At 36.6% G+C, this 25081-nt stretch overlaps 1 protein-coding gene across 2 annotated transcripts in view; it reads left to right on the top strand.

Annotated features, from left to right (window-relative positions):
- Nucleotides 1–3781: 3781 nt before the first annotated feature.
- The window catches only part of lsr (lipolysis stimulated lipoprotein receptor), a 36474-nt gene continuing 15174 nt past the window's right edge, over nucleotides 3782–25081 (top strand). The window contains exons 1-5 of one of the 2 annotated variants that reach the window (XM_059339205.1): nucleotides 3782–3985; nucleotides 7486–7815; nucleotides 14653–14772; nucleotides 16535–16591; nucleotides 21576–21722. In XM_059339205.1, coding sequence (XP_059195188.1) covers nucleotides 3946–3985; nucleotides 7486–7815; nucleotides 14653–14772; nucleotides 16535–16591; nucleotides 21576–21722 — 694 coding nt within the window. In that variant the 5' untranslated portion in view covers nucleotides 3782–3945. The remainder of the gene's footprint in view (nucleotides 3986–7485; nucleotides 7816–14652; nucleotides 14773–16534; nucleotides 16592–21575; nucleotides 21723–25081) is intronic. The other variant, XM_059339206.1, reaches the window with a different exon arrangement.

A 25081-nucleotide genomic window follows, 5' to 3' on the forward strand; every position in this document is an offset into this window, starting at 1 on the left:
TCGTCACGAGGGCCACAATTGGCCCACGGGCCGCGAGTTTGAGACCCATGCTGTAATATGAGTTATATGGTATTTATACTTTTACTTCAGTTAAGATTCCCAGTTGTAATTCTACCTTTTTAGTTGTGGATAGTTGTTTTTTTATACCTACTGAGTCCTGTAACTTGAGTAAGAATTTCTAATTTTAAAGCTAAACTTCTAAATTCAACCTTTTACATAAGTGAAAGTACATATTTAGGCATTGTAGCAAAAATAAAAATCTGTCCAAAATACCAAAAGTAAAAGTACTCATTGTATTGAATGGAAATAACAGCCTATATTTCAAGGAATAATTGATGCATTCGTGTGCAAGCATCATTTCTATGTTGATGACTACTAAGTTTAGGTTTAGGTTTATTTTATTTGCACAGTTAGAATTACATAAAATGACAAAGATAACATATATATAAAGTGCAGGAGAGGCAGAAAACCCAGATGGACTTATTTATTTAAAGCCTCCACCTAAAATGTCATAGCTATTAGAAAGTAATAAACTGATAATAGAAAAAACATATGTATAACATCAACAAGTTATAATGACAATAACAAAAACGATAAAAAACAAAAATGAACATGTTATAAAAGTGTATTTGTGTGTGAATTACAATTTTAAAACAGCAGTTAAATGAGCTTTTAGACATCTTTTGAAACATTTTAAAGAAATGGAGTGAAGAATGCCAGATGGGAAAAGGTATTTATCCATTATTTGGTCCCTAAATTTAACAATAAATTGACCTCTGCATGTAAGAAATCTTGGAGGATGAAGATCTAAAGATTGACGTGTTAGATTAGAGTGAACCTGAGAATTGAATTTAAAATAAAGTGCTTTGTGCTTTCTAGGAAGTCTTTTGGTCAGGTCAGTGGTTTTGTACTCTAAATTCACAGAAACTGCAAGCTTTTTTTTTTTTCCAACCACGAGCCGTAGTTGTACTTGTGTACTATTTCCTAGAACACACCGCTGCACCGGGAGCCACAAAACACTCATATGTGTTGTTATGAGTGATATTGATCTAAACATCTCCGTTTCATAGAATGGAAGCACAAGGATGAACACACACCGGAGAAAAAAGGTTATGCAGTGCTGGTCTCAGACTGGCATCGCTCTCACAGGATCCCAGTCAGAATCATAGACTGTATATATAATAAACGTTGTGACCCCCTTGTTACACTCATCTCTATCTTGTTTCCGATACAGGAAGCAGACCATATTTGGACTGTGGAGGAGGAGCGGGATCTGATCACTGACTACAGCCTCTCTACACCTCAACATGACAGAGAGAAGTCACTGCTAATTCATGTTAGCATTAACTGGGATGTTAGTTTTGGCTAGCAAAAAAACAAAACAACATTTTTTTTGTGAATAGTACACAGTCAACGGGCCTGTAACTGTAAAAACCACAGTGTAGACGTACAATAAATATAAAAAAATAACTATTAACATTTCTAATCTCTGACTTCTTCCTGTAATACAGACAAACTGAAATTACCTGGGGGCCGCTGGAGGCAGTATCAAAATGACCAAAAAAAGAAACAAAATGACTAAAAAAAGACACAAAATGACCAAAAAAAGACACAAAATGACCAACAAAGACACAAAATGACCCAAAAAAGGTACAAAATGACCAAAAAAAGACACAAAATGACTAAAAAAAGACACAAAATGACCAAAAAAGACACAAAATGACCCAAAAAGACACAAAATGACCCAAAAAAGATACAAAATGACCAAAAAAGACATAAAATGACCCAAAAAAGAAACAAAATGACCAAAAAAAGACACAGAATTACCAAATAGACACAAAACTATTTAAAAAAAAAGACACAAAATGACTCAAAAGACACAGAATTGACAAAAAAAAGACACAAAACTATTAAAAAAAGACACAAAATGATTACAAAAGACACAAAATTGTTTTAAAAAGGACACAAAATTACCAAAACAAGACACAAATTACCAAAAAAAGTACAAACAAAACAAAATGTACGTCACTGACCTCAGAAAACTGAGCAGCGACTCCTTGGAGTGTCTGTTAGTCCAACCAAACGCTGAACAAGACATTTAATGAACAAAATGCTCAAATAACTGTCATTAAGTGAAAATACAGTGAAAGGCTCAAAGTTATGAGACCAAACCGAACGGAAACATGGACAACGACAAACAAGTTCACAGCTGGATACCATAGACATAATAAATATAATAATCTTTATATTGGCACTTTATACTGGTATCTGGCACTACATAAAAATACTAATGCAATCAAATCAATTTTGTTGCTAATCTTTGACATATCCAAGACTCTAATCACCACCAAACCCCAGCTCCCTATTGTTTATTATACGGAAAATAATTAAATTTTTTGTGATTTTTGAGGAACAAGTTATTGAAAACTACAAATATATAATCTGGCATATAAAGGGTTAAAATTCTAAAAATTATTTAATTTTTGGTAGTTTTCAACAAGACTGAAGTCGTTTAAGGGATTTATGAAAAAAATCTGAAAAAAATATTGATGTATGATGATTTAATAGCAGTTTTAGTGTGTGTGGCCTTTTTTTGTCCACGAGGGTCACGAGAGGGCAGTAAATTCGAAGAGGACATATAAGGTATAAGGCACTTCCTGGTTTACCCGGAGGTTGCCGCCTGATTCGGACCAACAACTTCTGCTTGTGCAACCTTTGGACGACACTACAACCCAAGTTGCCCGCCCTTTTTTTATATCAGGCCACTGTACTGTGGTAAAAGTACAGTGGCCCACACACACACACACACACACACACACACACACACACACACATTCTTGTACTTCTATCTTTGTGAGGACCCTCATTGGAACAGTGAATTCCCTTGCAAGGTTATAATAGTTTTGGATTTTTCATTAGTTTTAGTTTTAATTTTGTTGTGATTTTTTGTTTTTAAATTCAGCTAGTTTTAATGAGTTTTTAGAGTGAGTTTGCTAGTTTTAGTTTAGTATTTATTTAGTTTTTAAATGCTTTAGTTTTAGTTTAGTTTTTATTAGTTGTAGTTTTTTGTAATGGGATATTTGTTGAGTGGGAGATTAAAAGAGGTCACAGTAAATATTGCCTTTATTTCCTTTGTCTTATCCATCTTCATTATGTATGAAAAAAGTTGACAAAGACGAAAACGAAGGACATTTTCACCATAATTTTAGTTAGTTTTGTAACCGCACAATACAGTTTCAGTTAATTATCATTATCATGTAACCTTTAACCCTTAAAACAAAGTCTGAAATCAAAAAAAAAAAAAAAAAGCCTTTAAAGAAGTGAGGACCGGCCGAAATGTCCTCACTTTGCAAAAATGTCCTCACTCTGTTGGTTAAAAAAGTGTCCTGGTCCTCATTATGTAGGAAGAACAAGAACACACACACACACACACACACACACACACACACACACACACACACTGCACATTCACTCCCACAGGAGCACAAACACACTCGGGTTCTCGGGTTGAACATTAACATACAGGGCTTTGATATGTTATCAGTGTTGGGTCGTACCAACTCGCGGGGAGGTTAGCATCATTTATCGGTTAATTTATTATAATCCCAAACATAAAAACATGTTAAAAAAGACTCTGTGTGGTATATTTAAAACTCTACCCTGCTTCCATTATCAGGTATTTGGGGTCAAAGTGATAACAAATAAATAAAAACAACAACAACAGAAACACCCTACACCCCTCCGTGTTTCGCAACCTGAGCGCTCACCTGTTGGCTCCGCGGCCGCTGTGGGGCGTTCAGGTACTCCCCTCTCGCCTACAGAAACAAAATGGAGCTGAAACTACCTGGCTGAGGGAAAAGTACAGTTGGAAATATTTTTACTTGCGTATTTGAGAGGATAATAACAAACTCAGTCGACTGAGAACTCCAGGGAAGAGGATTAAATATGTTTTGGACGTTAATAATCGCCGCCTTGATGGCGACAGGTAAGTTGGCCTGTTTTTCTTTTTCTGTGTGCGTTTTTTTTTTTTTTTTTTTTTTCAAACAGGGTGGGCCCTCTTCCGTGAAAATCCGCTTGTGAATTCTCCCTTCTGTTGCTGCTCGAGTCTTTTTCACTTTAACGCATATTTTTGGAGCATTTTTATAAGGGAAGTGACACTTTTAGGGCTGTTTGCATTCATGTTAGGGATTATTTAGTGCGTATGTTGTGCAGAAATTATCAAATTATCATTATCAGCTTATCAAACGACGTCTTTGAACCACCTGTTTGACATATAGTCATGGGGGGGGGGAATTAGACTTCTGTTTTTCTTCAATTTCTTGTTCATTGTAATGCCTGGTACAACTAAAGGTACATTTGTTTGGACAAATATAATGAAAACAACAAAAATAGCTGATAAGAGTTGAATTTAAGAGCTGATATCTAGACATTTAACATGGTTTTATTGATAATAACCAAAATCGTCATCAAGAAAACCATGTTAAATGTCTAGATATCAGCTCTTAAATTCAACTCTTATCAGCTATTTTTGTTGTTATCATTATATTTGTTCTAACAAATGTACCTTTAGTTGAACCAATGGCTTTGTTTCCCCTTCTCCAGAGCCTCACTCCAGTACTTATGCAACTATTACAGAAAAAGACACAAAATTACTTTAAAAATACACAAAATGACCAAAAAAAAGTAATTAAAGGGACCTTCCACACACAACACAGTAAAGTGCCATTCATATAAAACTCACATTAAACTTTCATATCAAGGTGGGGGCCACAATTGGCCTGCGGGCTGCCAGTTTAAGACCCTTAATGGGATGAGGTGACATGAGAACAAATGGTAAGAAAGAGAAAAAAAATTATGATCAGGTAATGTTCTCAGAAATGTTGCTGAATGTGCCGGCTGGAAACCACACCACCTTTTTTTTTTTTTTTTTTTTTTTTCCCTGTCGATGCTTTATAGTTGTTTATATTTCAGATAATCAACCGCCAGATGAGAGGAAGTCTGAACAGTGGGGAGGAAAAAAACTGTAGCGATCTCTTCCAGTACATCAGATCAAAACCACATCAGCCTCCTACAGCCTCCACATACACTTGTATATTATCCAGTCATAGAAAAAATATTAGACCACCCTTGTTTCCTTCCATTTCTTGTCCATTTTAATGCCTGCTACAACTAAAGGTACATTTGTTTGGACAAATATAATGAAAACAATAAAAATAGCTGATAAGAGTTTAATGTAAGAGCTGATATCTAGACATTTAACATGATTTTCTTGATGATGATTTTGGTTATTATCAATAAAACCATGTTAAATGTCTAGATATCAGCTCTTAAATTCAACTCTTATCAGCTGTTTTTGTTGTAATCATTGTATTTGTCCAAACAAATGAACATTTAGTTGAACCAGGCATTAAAATTAACCATAAACTGAAGAAAACAATGGTGGTCTAATAATTTTTTCTATGACTGTACTTTAACAAATGGAGCTAGAGAAGATTAAAAGAAGAATTTCATTTTACTGAGAAGCTTGTTGTTGTTTTTTTACAGTGCATATGATGAGACAACACTAACTTTAGAGGAAAAAAAGAGGAATTTCATCTGGTTGGTGTCATTTACAGTCCAGTTGACTATGATTTTATGTTTGGTTTTTTTAAGTCCGAAAACCCAGAGATTAGTTTGTATTGTAGCATTTCCTGTTCCTTCCTCCAAAAGTCAGTAGATATGATGTCTGAATTAAGCTCTGTGATAAACAACTTAAATTAGATTTTGTTCTTCGACATAAAATACGTCTATAGCCGTGTTTCCTCTCAAATGGCCGCTCACTCTGTGTGTCTCCATTACCAAAAGGCCCAGAGGGATTAACAAGACTGAGACCCAGTATGGTTTTCGATCGTTGTGTAATCGCTTAGCAACAGTTTCGACCGTGATTACATACGCATCAGATTAAACACGGGAGACGCAACTGTGGCCGCTGTCGCTAACTGTGCAAAGTCAGCAGCTGATCATAAACAAAGCAGCATGCCTTATTATGCACAGAGTCTCCGCTGATCATAAACATAGTGATTGTGAATTAACCGGCATCGCTAACTGTGCACAGAGTGTCCGGTGCTTGTTGTAAACAAACAGAGATCGCTAAGTGAACACCTCCTGCAGCAGCAGCACATACACACTGTACTGCTACAGAGCTAACTGTTAGCCTGTTAGCACATACACACTGTACTGCTACAGAGCTAACTGTTAGCCTATTAGCACATACACATTGTACTGCTACAGAGCTAACTGTTAGCCTATTAGCACATACACACTGTACTGCTACAGAGCTAACTGTTCGCCTGTTAGCACATACACACTGTACTGCTACAGAGCTAACTGTTAGCCTGTTAGCACATACACACTGTACTGCTACAGAGCTAACTGTTAGCCTATTAGCACATACACACTGTACTGCTACAGAGCTAACTGTTCGCCTGTTAGCACATACACACTGTACTGCTACAGAGCTAACTGTTAGCAATTTGCAGACTGGACGCTAAAGGGTTAACATCCCCTCCGGCTCTGCAGCTGGGAGAGACTGCTGCAGGAGGACTGTGCCGATTCGACTCGTTTTTACTCTTCTTAACGAGCCTCCGGCCCCCACAGCTCATTTTTGGAGAAGGAGTCTCCAAAAGTCTCCAATAACACCAGAAAAAGTCGATGGACTTGTCGCCAGTCGCTTTTTTGAAAAATAGTCTAAGGGGGTCTGAAAAGTCGCTAAATATAGCAACAAAGTTAATGTTCATCCACAGAGCCTGCTGTTGTTGTTTTTTTATCTGCCTGAGCGTCTGCACTCAGTGTTTAGTCAGACTGAAACGGTGACTCACCACTCCCATTCTCAGTGATACCAGCAGTGAAGAAACACTGTTTGTCATCCACCGTGCCTCAGGGCTGCTGTGGAGTAATCATTATCATTTACCCAAAACTAGTAAACGTGAGTAACTTCTTCAGAACAACAAACATCAACATGTCATCCACTCAGTGGTGATTTTCTGACGTTAACTAAGTTTTTAGATATCTAAATGATTCACAGTCCTGTGAAATATCTGCTCATTTGCAGATATTTCCACAACAGAAGTCTTAACGAGCCAGGTTCAAAATAATTTTTCATTTTACGAGTCAAAGTTCTGTGTTTATCTCTATTTACCACTTCATGAATCAGAAAATACTTTAAACAGTTGAGCAAGACAGATACAGTCATGGAAAAAAAAAACCCTTTTTCTTCTATTTCTTGTTCATTTTAATGCCTGGTACAACTAAAGGTACATTTGTTTGGACAAAGATAATGATAACAACAAAAATAGCTGATAAGAGTTTCATTTAAGAGCTGATATCTAGACATTTAACATGGTTTTTTGGTAATAACCAAAATCATTATGAAGAAAACCATGTAAAATGGCTGTGCTGATTCACCTCTCGTGTCCTGCCTAAAATCTCCAATATTTTTAATTTCAGAGTCCACCACAGCCATCTCGGTGCAGTGTCCCACCAAGAGGTACATCGTCATCCTCTTCCAGCCCGTCACACTCACCTGCAACTACCAGACCACGTCCACCGGCCAGCTTCCTGTTATCACGTGGAGGTACAAGTCGTACTGCCGGGACCCCATCCAGGCCGCCTTGAATCCCAGCAGTGCAGAGAACATCCTGTCGGCCAACAACCCCAACTACGACCCCAACATCGAGTGTGCCGACAGCCAGCGGACGGTTCGGATCGTTGCCTCCAAGCAAAACTCGGTCACCCTGGGAGCAGATTACCAAGGCCGCAAGATCAGCATCATAAACAGTGAGTCCATCTAAACCAGGGGTAGGCAACCTGCGGTTCCAGGGCCACATGTGGCTCTTCAGGCCGTCTGCAGTGGCTCTGACAAAACATATATACAAAATGATACGTTTAATTCTTTAAATTTAATTTATCACCGGTGTAGGCCCAAAGCAATTTGTTTTCTTCAGTTGTAAACATGTTTAGATTATATACGGCAGTAAAAATGTTTAAAAAAACATTTTAGTCAACCCAAATGTGCATCATAGCTTCTGAAAGTCTACAAGTCGGTGCCATAACCTCTACATTTTTGCCAAATTCAAGTCTAGATTTGAGTGTTCCTAGTTTTCCTGAGCTATTTCTTCGGTTTCCAGCCTCTGCATTCTGACAAAAGCATATAAATAAATGCTTATTATGACCTATTAGTAATGTCTGTAGTCTAATTTAGACTAAGACGGCTGTTTAATCTTTATTTTAAGGCTCAAAATGAGCAGCTCAATTCCGACTGTTTTTCCCTTTTTTTGGCCAACAATGGCTCTTTTATTAGTAAAGGTTGCCGTCCCCTGATCCAAACGAACACTTTGAAATCACTGTCAGATGTAGAATTGAGACTTGGCATTACTTTTTTCTTTTTCTTTGACAGTAGGGCTGGGCGATACTCAACTCATATCCCGATATACAGTCATGGAAAAAAATTATTAGACCACCCTTGTTTTCTTCAGTTTCTTGTTCATTTTAATGCCTGGTACAACTAAAGGTACATTTGTTTGGACAAATATAATGATAACAACATAAATAGATCATAAGAGTTTAATTTAAGAGCTGATATCTAGACATTTAACATGGTTTTATTGATAGTAACCAAAATCATTATCAAGACACCACTGGAAAATGTCTAAATATCAGCTCTTAAATGAATCCCCCCAAAAAAGTCGAGGGTGGTGAACAGTTTTCTATCTCCTCCGTCAGTAACGGTCTCTACATGTGAACACACTAGTTTCTAATGGCATCAGAGCTTCTCATGACTTCTGCCTTCATGTCTGTGAAGATCTGCTTGTTTAGTTTGTCTGTAAGGATAATTAAATGTTGGGGCGGCATACTTGAGCGAGAACATGTGGTCGTGCTTATCACGAGTAACTGTCTAGCTGGCTCAAGTTCCTGTCTGGTTTCATCTTACCCTCCTAGGAGTTAGACAAAAGAGAAAATAATTTATTTAGAGGGCAGGAAAGTGCTGATGACTGATATCAGCACTATAATAACAGACGGTAACCTCAGGGCTGCACCAGGTGTCAACCTCTGGGTCTGAGCAGAGAGGGTCTTAAGACAATCTGATGTTAACAGTGTAAAGAATGGCCCCATTTTGAAGAAAATAGAAGATAAAGAATGGTTTGAGTGCATAAGATTGATGCATTTTACTTCTAAATGTACAACATTTCACACAAGTGGTGAAGGATAAGGATATTAATTAATATTATATTTTCTGTCAATCTATCAATAATAATGTTTTCACTTTGATTTGGCCATTTTATGGGATAGTGTCACAACTAATCTGCATCAAGTTATAAGTTGAAGAGCTGTAAACTGTGCAGCTGTCACATTAAATACAAACGTTTTGCCAGCAATCCTCTCTCACCTTATCTGCAGCTGTAATACTTTTTATTTTCTCCGTAGAAGTTTGCACAATGTGACTGATTTGTCCAATGGTTGAGTCAAGTCGCCCACTTTAAGAAGGAAGCCCCGGGGTTAACAGAGGAAGTTGACAACTACCCTCTCCGTGCTCTACCAGGGCTTTGAACTTTGCCGAGTCAGTTCACACAAAGAAAGCACGCCTTTGTGGTACAAACCCTGAGGTGCACCACCGAAAGACGTTTAGCTCAGTCTAGCCGAGGCTTCGAAAAATGAGGAACAGAATTCAAGTGTCACAATATCTCATGATGGTAGAAAACTTCAGTATCTAACAAACCTTGTATTATTTTAGAACACAATGCATGTGCTTTGTGACCATATTTAGGTAGTGAAACTTCCTGTTGAGCCTATTGAGGTCCAGGATGAATTGTGACAGGGTTTAGTTAATCCTCCTGTGAGTCACACTGCTGTCATGTGATTACTAACAGCTCACTAAAGACTAACAGTGCAATGGTGCAATGGTGCCATGGTGCCAATAGCCGTGTTTCCTTTAGGGGGAAGAGTAGCCGGCGGGAAAGCTTCAGGCCACGCCCTCTCTAATGTTTGTGTATTGTGAATTGACAACAATCTGTTTTATTGCACATTGAACTTGCAACATTCCACTCTACCTATTACTCTCTTAGAGAGACAGCTTACATAGACTGTATCATTAATCAAATAAAATACTTTTCATAAGTACAACATTGCATTCTTTAAAGCAGGGGTCTCAAAGTCAAATTACCTGGGTGAGGCTGGGCCGCATCAGGTATTCCACAAAAAAAACTTTGCTAAAAAAATCCAAACTTCTTTATAATTTATATTGAAAATAAATAGATATATGTTAATGTTATGTGTTAGTATAGTCATCATTATAATAGAAAGTACCCTGTTGGTGACGTCACCGGAAAGACCCGAGTAGTCCCGAGTAAGTTCTGGAGGAATAGTTTCCAGTTAAGTCAAGTCAAACTGAGCCTAATCAGAACTGGTATCACTTAGTGGTCGTTGTGTGTGAGTACAAGTTATTTGCATCGGTTGATCATTATTATTTGCTGTATAATTTACGTTTTTATGGATCCGGACCGGTTGCCATGTTGTGATGCGTGATCCCACACACAGAGTTTTATTTTTGTAAAACCTCACCACAGCAAGTCCTGTACCTTGTTCATGTGTGAACCAATTAAAGAGGATTAAAAAACTCTATGGAGTAGCTGCAGTTTTTCTAACAGAAAACTAAGACCAGACTGTCTACGCCAGCATACAAAATATAGTTTACAAACAACACAGCAGATAATAAACTGTCCAGCTTGCGCAAGAAGGGGACCTTTAATATCAAGGTGGGGGCCACAAAATATCATATACGGAACTATTGCACCAGCCCAGAAGCCCAGAAATATCACTGTAAAAGTCAGAGCTATCAGGAAGATAAAGCCTTTTCCTTTTATTTACTGTAGTTCAGTAAGTTTGTACTCATCTGTTCTAATTATGACTTTTAAATAAAGACGACATCAAAGCCACATTAGCACTCGTGCTGCATTCAAGTCTTATCAGAGTTATTGGAATTAGAGCCCGACCGATATGGGATTTTTGAGACCGATTCGGAAAATTCACAAATGACCGATGTTGGCTTTTGGTTTTTTTTTGAGCTGGAATGAAAATTGACTCAAATGAACCCAGAGAGCTACTTTCTCATGGTGCAGGCCTGGTTTAAGTGCATTCAACATGTTTCCATTTCATGTTGGTGTTAGAGAAAAATATTAAGAGTTAACATAGAGTTAACTAACGTGTTGAATATCAGGAGGGCTGCCAAGTGGAACTATTGCACAAACCCAATGGACGTGTTTAAAAAGCAGCTTCAGAGTGACCTCAGCTCACTGTGCGGTTCAATCAAAGGACATGAAGGAGAAGTCAGTAGTGTCTTTGATCAGACGGCTCCAGCTTTATAGGAAGGTGACGTGAAGCCCAGAAACATCAGAGAGATAGACATGGCGCAGAATGCACTGCAGGCAGACAGCGCAGCGCTAAAGAATCAACATTAAACACATTACATTACATGTCATTTAGCAGACGCTTTTGTCCAAAGCGACTTACAATAAGTGCATTCAACCTGATGGTACTAGACATAGACCATAGGAATCGAGTAAGTACAGAACTTTAAGAGCTAACTGTCATTGCTACAGGAGTGCTACGTGTTAAAGAAGAAAAGAAGAGAAAAGAATAAGAAGAAGAAGAGCAATTTTTTTTTTTTTTAAATATATATATGTGTTAGGTGACCATGACTTAACCGAGGTATTGTTGGAAGAGATAGGTCTTCAGCCTGCGGCGGAAGATGTCCAGGCTGTCTGAGGTCCTGATGTCGGTGGGGAGCTCGTTCCACCATTTGGGAGCCAAGACAGAGAAAAGTCTGGAGGTGGTTTTGAGGCGAGTTGACCCACGGAGGGTGGGAGCGCCAGCTGTTTGGCTGATGCAGAGCGGAGAGGACGGGCAGGAGGGTAGAGTTTGATAAGGTCCTGGATGTAAGTAGGACCTGAACCGTTAGCAGCGGAGTACGCCAGAGCTAGAGTCTTGAACACAAATCTATCTATGTGTTCTGGTAGATTAGTTCTCAAGCGCTGCCGTGTCGCTTGCATGCGTTGGATCTTTTTTTTCTTTTTTTTTTCCTGACGTTCTAGCCCGGGCGCTACAGATTTCAGGCCGGGCGGGGCGCCTGGCCAAATAAGGTGATTAAGTCTCCCAGGCATGTCTGAGCCTCAGATGGAAACTTTCAGCCTGTACTTCCCCCTACCCGCTCGCACTGTCTTTGCAGCCCACAGGCATGCACACACATTGTGGTGCAATGGGGATTTTTTTTTGCATGTTGTACGGCGATCTCTGGACATCGGTGCCATGTTGAAGGATGCTTTCCATTCGTCTGCACTGAGTTCATTTTGGTAGCTTTTCTATTCTGTTGATGACAACTCAAAACATTGTAGTCCAGTTTTGGTCAATGGAAAGTCATTACATTTTAGTCAACTTTGAGTCAAAAAGTTTTCTCTCTTCAGACCAGTGTTAACCTTCCTCTTGTGTTCGGGTCGCCACTGGCCCGTTTTTAGGTTTTAAATGCATAAATATACCACCACAACTTTTGTTTACTGCATCAAGGCTTTTTGACTTTGTCAGGAACTTCTATTTAAACAAAAATCGGGTCGACCCAGTTATAATACAAGTTTATAAAACAATTTTTAGTGCTAAAAAACTCAGCTCAATAACCGTGTTTTAGAGCATCAAAGTGAAATGTTAAAGGCTACTTGGAAGAATTTAAAATATAAAACATATTCTAGTTTGTTTAACACTTTTTTTGTCTACTACATAATCCCATATGTGTCCCATCATAGTTTTGATGTCTTTAATATTAATGTACAATGTAGAAAATATTATGAAAATAAAGGAAAACCATCACATGAGAAGGTATGAAAAATATCTCTTAATATATTGTTTATGTATCATAGAGGCGTCTCAAATACAATTTAGATCCAGATAAAGCCTTAAACAAAAGCAATACAAAGTTTCTTTTGAGTCACAAAAACTCAAGTGAGTCAAAAAATATTACAGCCGAGCCAATCAGCTGCACATAAAACTCCCCAAAGTTAAAAATAATCTTTGCAGTCTCGAGAAAGAGATAACATCACATAGATAGATAGATATTGAATATCATGAAAAATATTGAACTTTTTCATGATATTCTTATTTTTTGAGATGTACCTGTGTAAAAAAAAAAGACACAAAATGACCAAAAACAGATGCAAAAATGACCCAAAAAGACACAAAAAAATACATAAAATTACCAAAAGAGACACAACATAACAAAGAAAACGCAAAAAATGACCAACAATAGATGCAAAAATGACCAAAAAAAGACAAAAAAGACACAAAATGACCAAAAAGAGATCAAAATATTAACTGTGGACTCACATATTCAACTTCTGATCAATAAAATTAAAAGAAAAACAGGCTTGAAACATTTCACTCTACACGTAATGAATCTATATAATGTTTGAGTTTCACTTTCTGAAATGAGTGACAACATGATATTCTAATTTTTTTTAACCTGTGTAAAAAAAAAAAAAAAAAAGACACTAAATGACCAAAAACAGATGCAAAAATGGCCCAAAAAGATACAAAATGACCAAAGAAATACATAAAATCACCAAAAGAGACACAACGTAACAAAGAAAACACATAAAATGATCAAAAAGACACAAATGACCAAAAAAACCACACAGAATGACCAAAAATAGATGCTAAAATGACAAAAAAAGAGCATCAAAATGACCAAAAAGATACAAAATTACCAAAAAGTCATCACTTAATGAATCTATATATTGTTTGAGTTTCACTTTCTGAAATGATTGACAACAAATATTGAACTTTTTCATGATATTCTTATTTTTTGAGATGTACCAGTGTAAAAAAAAAAAGGCACTAAATGACCAAAAACAGATGCAAAAATGACCCAAAAAGACACATCAGTGACTAAAAAAAATCCATAAAATAACAAAAAGGGACATAGATTTACCAAAAGAGACACAAAATACCAACTGTGGACTCACATATTCAACTTCTGATCAATAAAATTAAAAGAAAAACAGGCTTGAAATATTTCACTCTACGCGTTAGTTTCCCTTTCTGAAATGATCGACAACAAATACTGAACTTTTTCATGATATTCTAAATTTTTGAGATGTACCTGTGTAAAAAAAAAAAAAAAAAAAAAGACACTAAATGACCAAAAACAGATGCAAAAATGACCCAAAAAGACACATAAGTGACAAAAAAAAAATCCATAAAATTACCAAAAGAGACACAACATAACAAAGAACACATGAAATGGCCAAAAAGACACAAAATGACAAAAAAAAAAATAGATGCAAAAATGACCAAAAAGGGACATAGATTTACCAAAAGAGACACAAAATACCAACTGTGGACTCACATATTCAACTTCTGATCAATAAAATTAAAAGAAAAACAGGCTTGGAATATTTCACTCTACGCGTTAGTTTCCCTTTCTGAAATGATCGACAACAAATATTGAACTTTTTCATGATATTCTAATTTTTTGAGATGTAGCTGTATTGGCTGGTTGAGTATTTAGATTCTTGTTTGACATGTTAACGTGCTGCACCACGTCTCTGTGCTGATTTGTGGTCTTGGTCACAGATGCAGACCTGAACATCGCTCAGACGGCGTGGGGCGACAGCGGCGTCTACGTCTGCTCCGTCATCTCCTCCCAGGACCTGTCAGGAAACAGTGAAGATTACACCGAGCTCATCGTACTGGGTGAGTGGCACACACACCCACACACACACACACACACATTCTTGTACTTCTATCTTTGTGAGGGCCCTCATTGGAATAGTGAATTCCCTTGCAAGGTTATAATAGTTTTGAATTTTTCATTAGTTTTAGTTTTAATTTTTGTATTCAAATCCAGTTAGTTTTAATTCGTTTTTAGAGTGAGTTTGCTAGTTTTAGTTTAGTATTTCTTTTTTTTAAATGCTTTAGTTTTAGTGTTAGTTGTAGTTTTTTGTAATGGGGTATTTGTTGGGTGGGAAATTAAAAGAGGTCACAGTAAATTTTGCCTTTATTTCCTTTGTCTTATCCATCTTCATTATGTATGAAAAAAGTTGACAAAGATGAAAATGAAGGAAATTCTTCACTATAATTTTAGTTCGTTTTGTAACCACACAATACAGTTTCATACAGTTAATACAGTTAATTATCATAATCATGTAACCTTAATCCTTAAGACAAAGTCTGAAATCTCAAAAAAGCCTTTAAAGAAGTGAGGACCGGCCGAAATGTCCTCACTTTGCAAAAATGTCCTCACTCTGTTGGTTAAAAAACGTGTTCTGGTCCTCACTATGTAGGAAGTGCAAGAACACACACACACACACACACACACACACATACACACACACACACACACACACACACACACACATTTTGAGGTTAAAGGTCATAGGTTGCTGTATGAATAAATACTTGAAAAGGAATGCACACACATGTCTTCCTTTTCTCGCTTTTCATCTCCTTCCATCTTCCCTTTAGTAACAACAACAGGCCTGATTTTTCCCGAGTGACTCACTGAGCTTGTGTGTGGCCAGATGTGATACTCGCACCAGTTTTGTTCTGAATAAGTCTTGAGAGTCATTGTTTTAGACCAGGGGTCTCAAACTCTAATTACTTGGGGGGTTGCTGGAGGCAGTACCAAAATGACCAAAAAAAAGACACAAAATGACTAAAAAAGACACAAAATGACAGAAAAAAAACTAAATTTCTTAAAAACGACACAAAATGACCGAAAAAAGACACAAAATGACCGAAAAAAGACACAAAATGACTAAAAAAAGACACAAAATTATTAGAAAAAGACACAAAATTATTAGAAAAAGACACAGAATGACTGAAAAAAAACTAAATTTCTTAAAAACGACACAAAATGACCGAAAAAAGACACAAAATGACCGAAAAAAGACACAAAATGACTAAAAAAAGACACAAAATTATTAGAAAAAGACACAGAATGACTGAAAAAACACTAAATTACTTTAAAAAGACACAAAATGACCGAAAAAAGACACAAAATGACTGAAAAAACACTAAATTACTTTAAAAAGACACAAAATTACCTAAAAAAGAAACAAAATGACCCAAAAATACACAATTACATAAATGGGCACAACGTTATTAGAAAAAGACACAAAATTACCTAAAAAGACACAAAATTACTAAAAAAGACACTAAATTACCCACAAAGACACAAAATGACAGAAAACAAACTAAATTAAAAAACTAAAACTAAAAATAAGACACAAAATGATGAAAAAAGAAACAAAATTCCTAAAAAGGAGGGCCGTGAGTTTGAGACCCCTGACATAAGGCCTGGTGTTTTACAAGTGACTAAACGAGGTTGTGTGTGGGCACATGAGATACCTGCCACCAGTTTTGTTCTGAATAAGTCTCAACAGTCATTAGTTTCGGCTCTCCAGTTAGAGCGATCCAGCTTTAAAGTAATTGTGGCTTTATCTTTCTTTCACAGAGAGAAAGTCAAATACTTCCGACCTCCTGCCTGAGATTGACTTACTGGTTATGGAAGGTAGTACAAGCCTCTTGATATAGCAGCTCAGTCATGTTGGAGTCCCACAATAGACGCAAATGAGGGAGGATAAATAATAATCATAACTTTATTTATACAGCACCTTTTAAGAACAACAGCTTACAAAGTGATTTGACAGAGAATTACAAGGAGAAGGCTTCAAACTATTCTTGCATTAAAAGAAAAGACAGTAAAAGACGGTGTAGGAAGAATCCCAGGTCACTCTCAGATTCACAGAATTTAAAGGTAAAATTAGTAAAAAGGGAAGAAGATAAAAGGAATAGTAAGATAGAAAGCATTACATAATAGCAAGTCTATAAAAGTGGGTTTTAAGAAGTGATTTAAAAGAAGTTACTGCCTCTGCGCCATTGGTTTGAGTTTAGACTTTGTGATCTGAGGACGCTGGTCCTGGAGTTAGTCAATCTGTTAAATAGCTAGGAGGCAGACCTAGAGGAGCTTTAAAAGTGATCAGTAAAATCTTAAAATTAATCCTGAAACCAACAGGGAGCCAGAGCAAAGAAGATAAAATCAGGGTGATGTGATACAGTGTCCCTGAGAGCTTAAGAAAACACATGCAAATGCAAATACACAAAACACAAGCAAAGAAAAAACATCTTCATCAATTTGACAAAACGAGCAGCATTTAGAAAACGCTGCACAGAAAGACCACAACACAATGCACACGTCTGGACACGCTTGTGATATTATCAAGTTATTTCAAGATAATGATCAATGTTGTAACGATCATAGCATGCTAACTTTAGCGGCCAATCGGTAGCATGCTAACGTTAGCCAAGAGAGACCAACTAAAAGGTGTAACATTCATTTATTTAACTGCTATGTGATTGATAAGAGGTAACAGGCTAACACTACTTTTCATGATAACTTTTTCATGATATTCTAATTTTTTGAGACCTGTGTAAAAAAAAAAAAAAAAAAAAAAAAGACACAAAATGACCAAAAACAGATGCAAAAATGACCCCAAAAGACACAAAAAAATACATAAAATTACCAAAAGAGACACAACATAACAAAGAAAACGCAAAAGATGACCAAAAATAGACTCAAAAATGACCAAAAAAGACACAAAAGGACTAACAATAGATGCAAAAATGACCAAAAAAAGACAAAAAAGACACAAAATTACCAAAAAGAGACATAAATTTACCAAAAGAGACACAAAATACCAACTGTGGACTCACATATTCAACTTCTGATCAATATATAATATTATTACATAATATTGAACATAATAATCGCCAAAAGAGACACAACGTAACAAAGAAAACACATGAAATGATCAAAAAGACACACATGACCAAAAAAAACACACAAAATGACTAAAAATAGATGCATATAGTATATAACACTATATATCACGTTATAAAATCTAATCTAAATGCGAGAATAAGAGTGTTTAGTTAGGTTTAGTTGTATTTTTGAAACAGTTTACCAACAGCTTTAACCACCAGGCTGTTAGGATGCTAAACTCTCTCCCCTCTCTACGCCCGGCTCCATCTACCAGGCCAGCAGGAGGCTAAAAAATAACAATAAATAAAATAAATGACACACTAAATGTCGAAAATTGCTGCTAATATTGTTTCACTGTTTTGCACTATTACAACTTAAAAACTTATGTATGGGTCAATGACGTGATCTAATCCAGTGTCAGTTGGTGTAACCAGGGATTTTTTTCCTCATAAAAATCTGATTATATACAGGAAAATAAATGTGAACTAAAAAGAGGAAAAAATACAATCCACGCTTACATTGCAACACTATAGTATGTAACAAATTTTACATAATTTGTCAAAACTTGAGAAAAAAATGGTTTTTACGGTATTTAGAATATGTTCTGCTCAATATTGACAAAATGTGTAAACGTAGAAATACTAAAAAATAAATGAATTTGATGTTTTTTAAAATGAAGTAATTATATGTATAAGTCCACTTAAATAATTAATAATTCTCTTTTTTTGTGGTTACACCATTTGACATCTTGCCAACCCTTATTTGTCACTGACCCATATCACTTTTCTGCTACTTTTACACTGTGACCTCCGATTCTCTTCTCTTATTTGTTTAAATTTCTCCATCTACTGTGCACTTTATTTATTGTCTACTTTAGTGTTAGGTTAAGTTTGTCTCTATGTTTTGTGCTGTGCACTTTATACTGTTTACTTCAAGTGTTAGAAATGTCTTGTTTTGTGTTTTTTCTCCGTGGATTTTGAATTTAAAATAGATATACAGGACAATTTCTAGCCAAGATCATTCTCAAAGTGCACAATTAAAGACAAAGCAGCACTGTGACTCATCGTGATCACATACAAACATCCTGTTGTTGGAGAAAACTGTAACCACATAGAATTTTAATGCGAACACTGCTTGTGTGAAACTTCACTCACATCCTTTAACTTTCTCAACCTTTCACTCCTTATCTCGCTCCCTTTCTCTCTCTTTAACATGGCTCAGCTCCCATGTGTGACTTTCTGTTACAAACGACAAAAAACAAACATTCAGCACTCCTTTTCTTATCGGTGTCGACAGCCAAGTCATATTTTCTTTCTCCAATCCCAGCAACCCAGTTTCCATTTTAGCTGATTTGTTTAAAGAGGACATTTTCTGCCCTTGTCTCTGTTTGTCTCCTCTCTGTGTGGCATGTGCTGCCTGAACTGACTTGCAGAGTGAAAACATGCTCCAGGTGTAAAGACAAACCAGTTCTACCGGTTAGACGGAACCATAAAAGAAGGAACCGAAATTACCACTGTAGCCAACATGCTTTGTTGGCTCAATAACAGAAAGGAAATCTGAGTTGTGTGCACTTTGTTTGGACAAATTTAATGATAACAACAAAAATAGCTCATAAGATTTGAGACTCGAGATTTAAGAGCTGATTTCTAGACATTTAACATGGTTTTCTTGGTAATGATTTTGGTTATTATCAAGAAAACCATGGAAAATGTCTAGATATCAGCTCTTAACCCTTTGATGCACAACATATGGACAACACTTCTAAAGTATAACATGGGTCAAAAATGACTCATTTATCCAAATTTGTATTAAAATTAAAGTACTTAATACTATAATAATAGTAATTTGTTTCAAATAGTTACTTTCCACACTCATATATTTAATATATTTAACGTGTTTATGTATAATTTTGTCACACATACAGTGTATCTTGAAGGTATTAACAGAGCTTCACTTTTTCCACATTTTTTTATGTTTCAGCCTGATTCCAAAATTGATTAAATTCATTTTTCCTTAAAATTATACACACAATACCCCCATAATGACATTTTTGACCCATGTTGTGCATTAGAAGCGTAGTGATACAAAAAGGGTTTTTATTCAAAAAGTAAGAAATGAAAAACAAAAAATTAGGAGGTATGATGAGGAAAAACAAATTGATTGAGGAAAACCTGGAATATTGAATGATGAAATTAATTTATTGCGAAGATATAGAAAATTAAAAACTCAGTCGGGTCACTTTAGACCCATGTTGTGCATCAAAGGGTTAAATCAAGGTTCTCAAACTCAAATTACCTGGGGGCCCCTGGAGGCAGTATCAAAATGACCAAAAAAAGACACTGAATTACTTAAAAAAGACCCAAAAAGATGTAAAAATGCCTATAATATTTGATGCATTATTGTGTTAACATATTTTTTTATATGTTGCAGCTGCTAAATATTTAACTACTTTATTTACTGCCGAGTAGTATGAATAGTCTGAATCTGCATAATAACTAGTCGCTGACATAGGTGACTATAAATCAGTTACAAAATATAAATACTTATACGTATTTTATATGCCTTTTATAGTGGTTTTTGCCTGAAGAGAACTTCACAATAAAACTGATTATACTAGATAAAAAAACTACGATAGAACGATATTGTGAATATGATTCATGGTTAAATATTAATATATAACCTTGTCATTTTGTTTAATGCAGGGGTCTTAAACTCAAAATACCTGGGGGCCGCTGGAGGCAGTATCAAAACGACCAAAAAAGACACAAAATGACAAAAAAAGACACAAAATTCCTAAAAAAAAAGACGCAAAATGACAGAAAAAAACTAAATTACTTTAAAAAGAAACAAAATGACACAAAATTATTAAAAAAAGACACAATTATTAAAAAAGACATAAAATTATTTAAAAATGACACAGAATTACCAAAAAAAGTAATTAAAGGGACCTTCCACACAACACGGTAAAGTGCCATTCATATAAAACTCACATTAAACTTTCATATCAAGGTGGGGGCCGCAAAATATCGTCACGAGGGGCGTAATTGGCCCGCGGGCCGCGAGTTTGAGACCCATGGTTTAAATTAAACTCTTATCAGCTATTTTTGTTGTTATCATTATATTTATCCAAACAAATGTACCTTTAGTTGTACCAGGCATTACAATTAACAAGAAACTGAAAAAAAAATGTTTTAATAATTGTTTCCATGACTGTATATTAATACACATTTTGTCTAAATAGGGCATAGGTGTTGTACTCAAGGAACCAGTTTATTAAATTATGACCTTGTAATAATCTAAATATCAAATCAAATTGTGGATTTGGAGAATTGTGACACCACTCCTGGTTTCTCTAAATGCTTAATTTTGGCTGGAATTTTAATTCAGACATGTAGAATAAAGTAAATTTGATGATTTATTACTATTTTTAAGTTTTTATTTAATGTTATTTTTCCTGACCAAAGTGTCACATGATTCATGATTCATTCAAGGGCCGTTAAAACTTCAATAATAATATATTTTTTCTTTTTTTTCTAGTTTATAACGATGATAAATGGTGTACTTTTGGACTTTTTCTTTATTTTTTTTACTTTTTTATAAAAACATGCCTTTCAAACCTGGTGGTGGGTTGTGTGGTTCAGAGGGTTAAAGCAGGAAAATCAAGTCTTTTGTATTAATGATGTGAACCTTTTGGTATAAATGTATCTAATGCTCCCCTTGGCGGCCCTCACAGACTGGCTGCTGGTGGTGTTGGTGGTGTTGGGCTTCCTGTTGCTGCTGCTCCTGATCGGGATCTGCTGGTGCCAGTGCTGTCCACACACCTGTTGTTGCTACATCAGCTGCCCCTGCTGCCCCGACCGCTGCTGCTGCCCACGAGCACGTGAGTACCACACGGAAAAGCCATGAAATTGCACTTTTTTGTCTCTTTTTTGCAAGAACCTCCAGCGCAGAGTGGACTCTTATATTAACATGCTACTACATCAGCTGGTTGCCAACTATGTTGCCCAGAGGAATCACAGATGTTAGAAGGGGTCTGGAAGTTACGCCTGGATTCCACTGGATGCGTAACGACTCCGACAGGGGTCTGTCCGCAACGGCTGCGTATCTACGCAGTCCGTCAACACCCACCGGATCCGTCTGTGTCGGAGCTGTTGCGGACAGCAGAGTCCCGAGGACGCACGAGATCTCGCGAATTCACGCCTAATCAATTGATATAACTGGAAGATAATCAACATCTCCTCCTTAATGACTGGAGACAAATCCAGCGACTCCGTCTTAACGAGCGCTAACGAGGTCGGCCGGCTTGTTAACGAGCCGGCCGACCTCGTTAGCGAACCCGAGCTATTTTAATTTGAAAATATACCGGTGTTTTATTTTGTGTCTGTGCAAGACTTCCTGTCCCGAACGATCTGCTCTGTGCTGAATTTATGCGTTGTGCTCCGTCGTCCGACAAAAATAGAAGCTCTGCGCAAGTGTTGCGAGGGCTGTCGGATGGCCCTGCGTTGTCGGACTCATTACGCAGCGGATCTGCAGTCGGTGGAATCTCACACATTGATTATAATGGGTGCGTAACGGCTCCGACGACGGATCTGCAGCCGTTACGCATCCAGTGGAATCCAGGCGTTAGGCCAGACACTCAGTGCGTTTACATGTACAGTTTAATCGAGCTATGCTTAAAAATCGATTTAGGCGTCTAATTGGACTTCTGTCCTTGTCCCGGTTTACATGCAACTGAGAAAATCTAATAACTGACGGGAACGTGTCCTCCTCCTCAACACTGGGTGGAGATATGAGTCGTTTCAGCGGATTAATATGGCGCCCTTTCTGTTGACCTCAGTTAGACACTTTGTGCCGTCGCTACTGACCGACGACTGGCTAATGAAACTGGCTAATGTGACCTGCTAATGAGACCGGTTAATGTGTGACCGGCTAATGAGACCGGCTAATGCGACCTGTTAATGCAACCGGCTAATGTGACCTGCTAATGAGACCGGCTAATGTGCCACCGGCTAATGTGACCGGCTAATGTGACCGGCTAATGAGACCGGCTAATGAGACTGGCTAATGTGACCGGCTAATGAGACAGGCTAATGTGACCAGCTAATGTGCGACCGGCTAATGAGACCGGCTAATGTGACCAGCTAATGTGACCGGCTAATGAGACCGGCTAATGAGACCGGCTAATGAGACCGGCTAATGAGACCGACTAATGTGACTGATAATAGGGTTTAAAAAGTATCAACTCAAGCTTTTTACTCAAGTAAATGTGTAAAAGTCCTGGTGTCAAAACTACTTCAAGTATAAAAGTAAAAGTAATGTAAGGGGGAAAAATACTATAAAGGACAAAAGCTTATGTAACTGAAATTTAACTGAAATTTATTTATTAATGGATAGCCCCTTTTTCAAGGGGGTCCAACATAAAACACATAACTTAACACAACAACACAATCACATACAGCATGCACAAGGCTCTCAACCACCAACCAACCCACACATCATTCCCGCAAACCCACAGCATGTCACGGAGCCACAGGGGCCAATAGTGCACTACATGTGGAAAGGTCATGATGTAATGTATCATTACGTAAGGGAGAATTCCTAAATCTTAACGCACTCATTCTGTAGGTTTTTTTTCTTATGTGGTACAGTAATAAAGTTCAAACACGTTTCTGTTGTGGTTTTCCCACGGTTTCCCCCTCTACCATCTACAAGTGACATGGAAACAGTGCGCCTATTCATAAAGAATATATTCCACCAGTATTCATAAGCATATACAGTATATCTAGGCCTGTCATGATCACACATATTTTAGGACGATATATTTTATCACAATATTGGAGCATAATAAGTACATTTTCCACAGCAATGAATTTTTAAATCTTGAGAATATTAAACATTGGAATTGAAATGTGGAAAAGAAATATCAGAATATTGCAGATAAATAAAACATAAATAAATAAACCACAACCAAAACAAAACATTGCAATGAGATAATCATTATGTATTATATTATTTTATTATTAAAATAACAAACATAATGGCTGCTTGGGAAATATAGATTTTTTTTTTTGGGCAATTCCTACGGTCTGTCAAACATTTGCAGCATTATTTTAAACACAAAAAAGCACAAAAAGTCAATTTCGTGTCCATTTTTAAATATCAAACGATAAGTCGATATATTAATTATCGTGACAGGTCTAAGTATATCATTCCTAAACTCATGTAGGAATGTCAAGTTGCAGTGTATCAGTACAAAAGGGGGAATTCCTGACTGACTCGCCTCATTCTGCACACGCCGACCTGCATTTCACACCTTTTGAACCATCAAACATAACTGTCACAAATCAAAGTGAATATGACTCATATTTACATCTGTTATTAGGCCTGTCACGATAACACATTTTGTAGGACGATATATTTTCACAGAAACTATGAAACTTTAATGCTGCTGATATAACAATATTAGATCAGGGATGGGCAACTTAAATGCTGCAGGGGGCCACAATTTATCATATTCACTACCACAGGGCCACATATAGGAGCATGCACTTAACCAGATATGATGAAACTGCAATTTCCAACATGTTTACAGTGCAGTAACTTAAAATATTTCATGCTCAAATGCATGTACACTGCAAAAAAACTGATAAAAACACTAAATCTGAGGGAAATGATCTTGCTGCATGGACAGATAATTTACCTTGACAAGATGTCTTGAATTAAGGTTATTAAATCTAGAAATAAGCATGTTGAACACTTAAAATAAGAAATTTACTCTTAAAACAAGATCAATTATTTAACACTTCTAAATCTAAGTTTGTTTTATCTTAAGAACCAAGTAATTTGCAGTTTATAACAGTATAACTAGGAATACAAAAGATTTGAAGCAAATAAAAAATAACCTCTGATTTTTTTTTTTTCACATCATGCAAAAAAATTCTAATGCCACCGGCTAATGAGACCGGCTAATAAGTGCAAGAACATCAGACCAACATTAATTGCAAGAAGTAATTTTGTGCATTTTTACACTGCACCGGGCCCATCCCTGTATTAGAGCATAATAATTCAACTACATCCTTTTTAAGAGAATACAACTTTTAATTCTCAAGAATATTGAACACTGTAAATGGTTGTAGAAAGTACAGTAAAACTGAAAAACTGCACGAGAAATAGGGTGTAAAATATTGTGTACGGTATTTTACCGTAAATCAAACAAATTATTTTTTAAATGTAGAACAA

This window comes from Centropristis striata, chromosome 8, assembly GCF_030273125.1.
Source record: "Centropristis striata isolate RG_2023a ecotype Rhode Island chromosome 8, C.striata_1.0, whole genome shotgun sequence".
Classification (NCBI taxonomy): Eukaryota; Metazoa; Chordata; class Actinopteri; order Perciformes; family Serranidae; genus Centropristis; species Centropristis striata.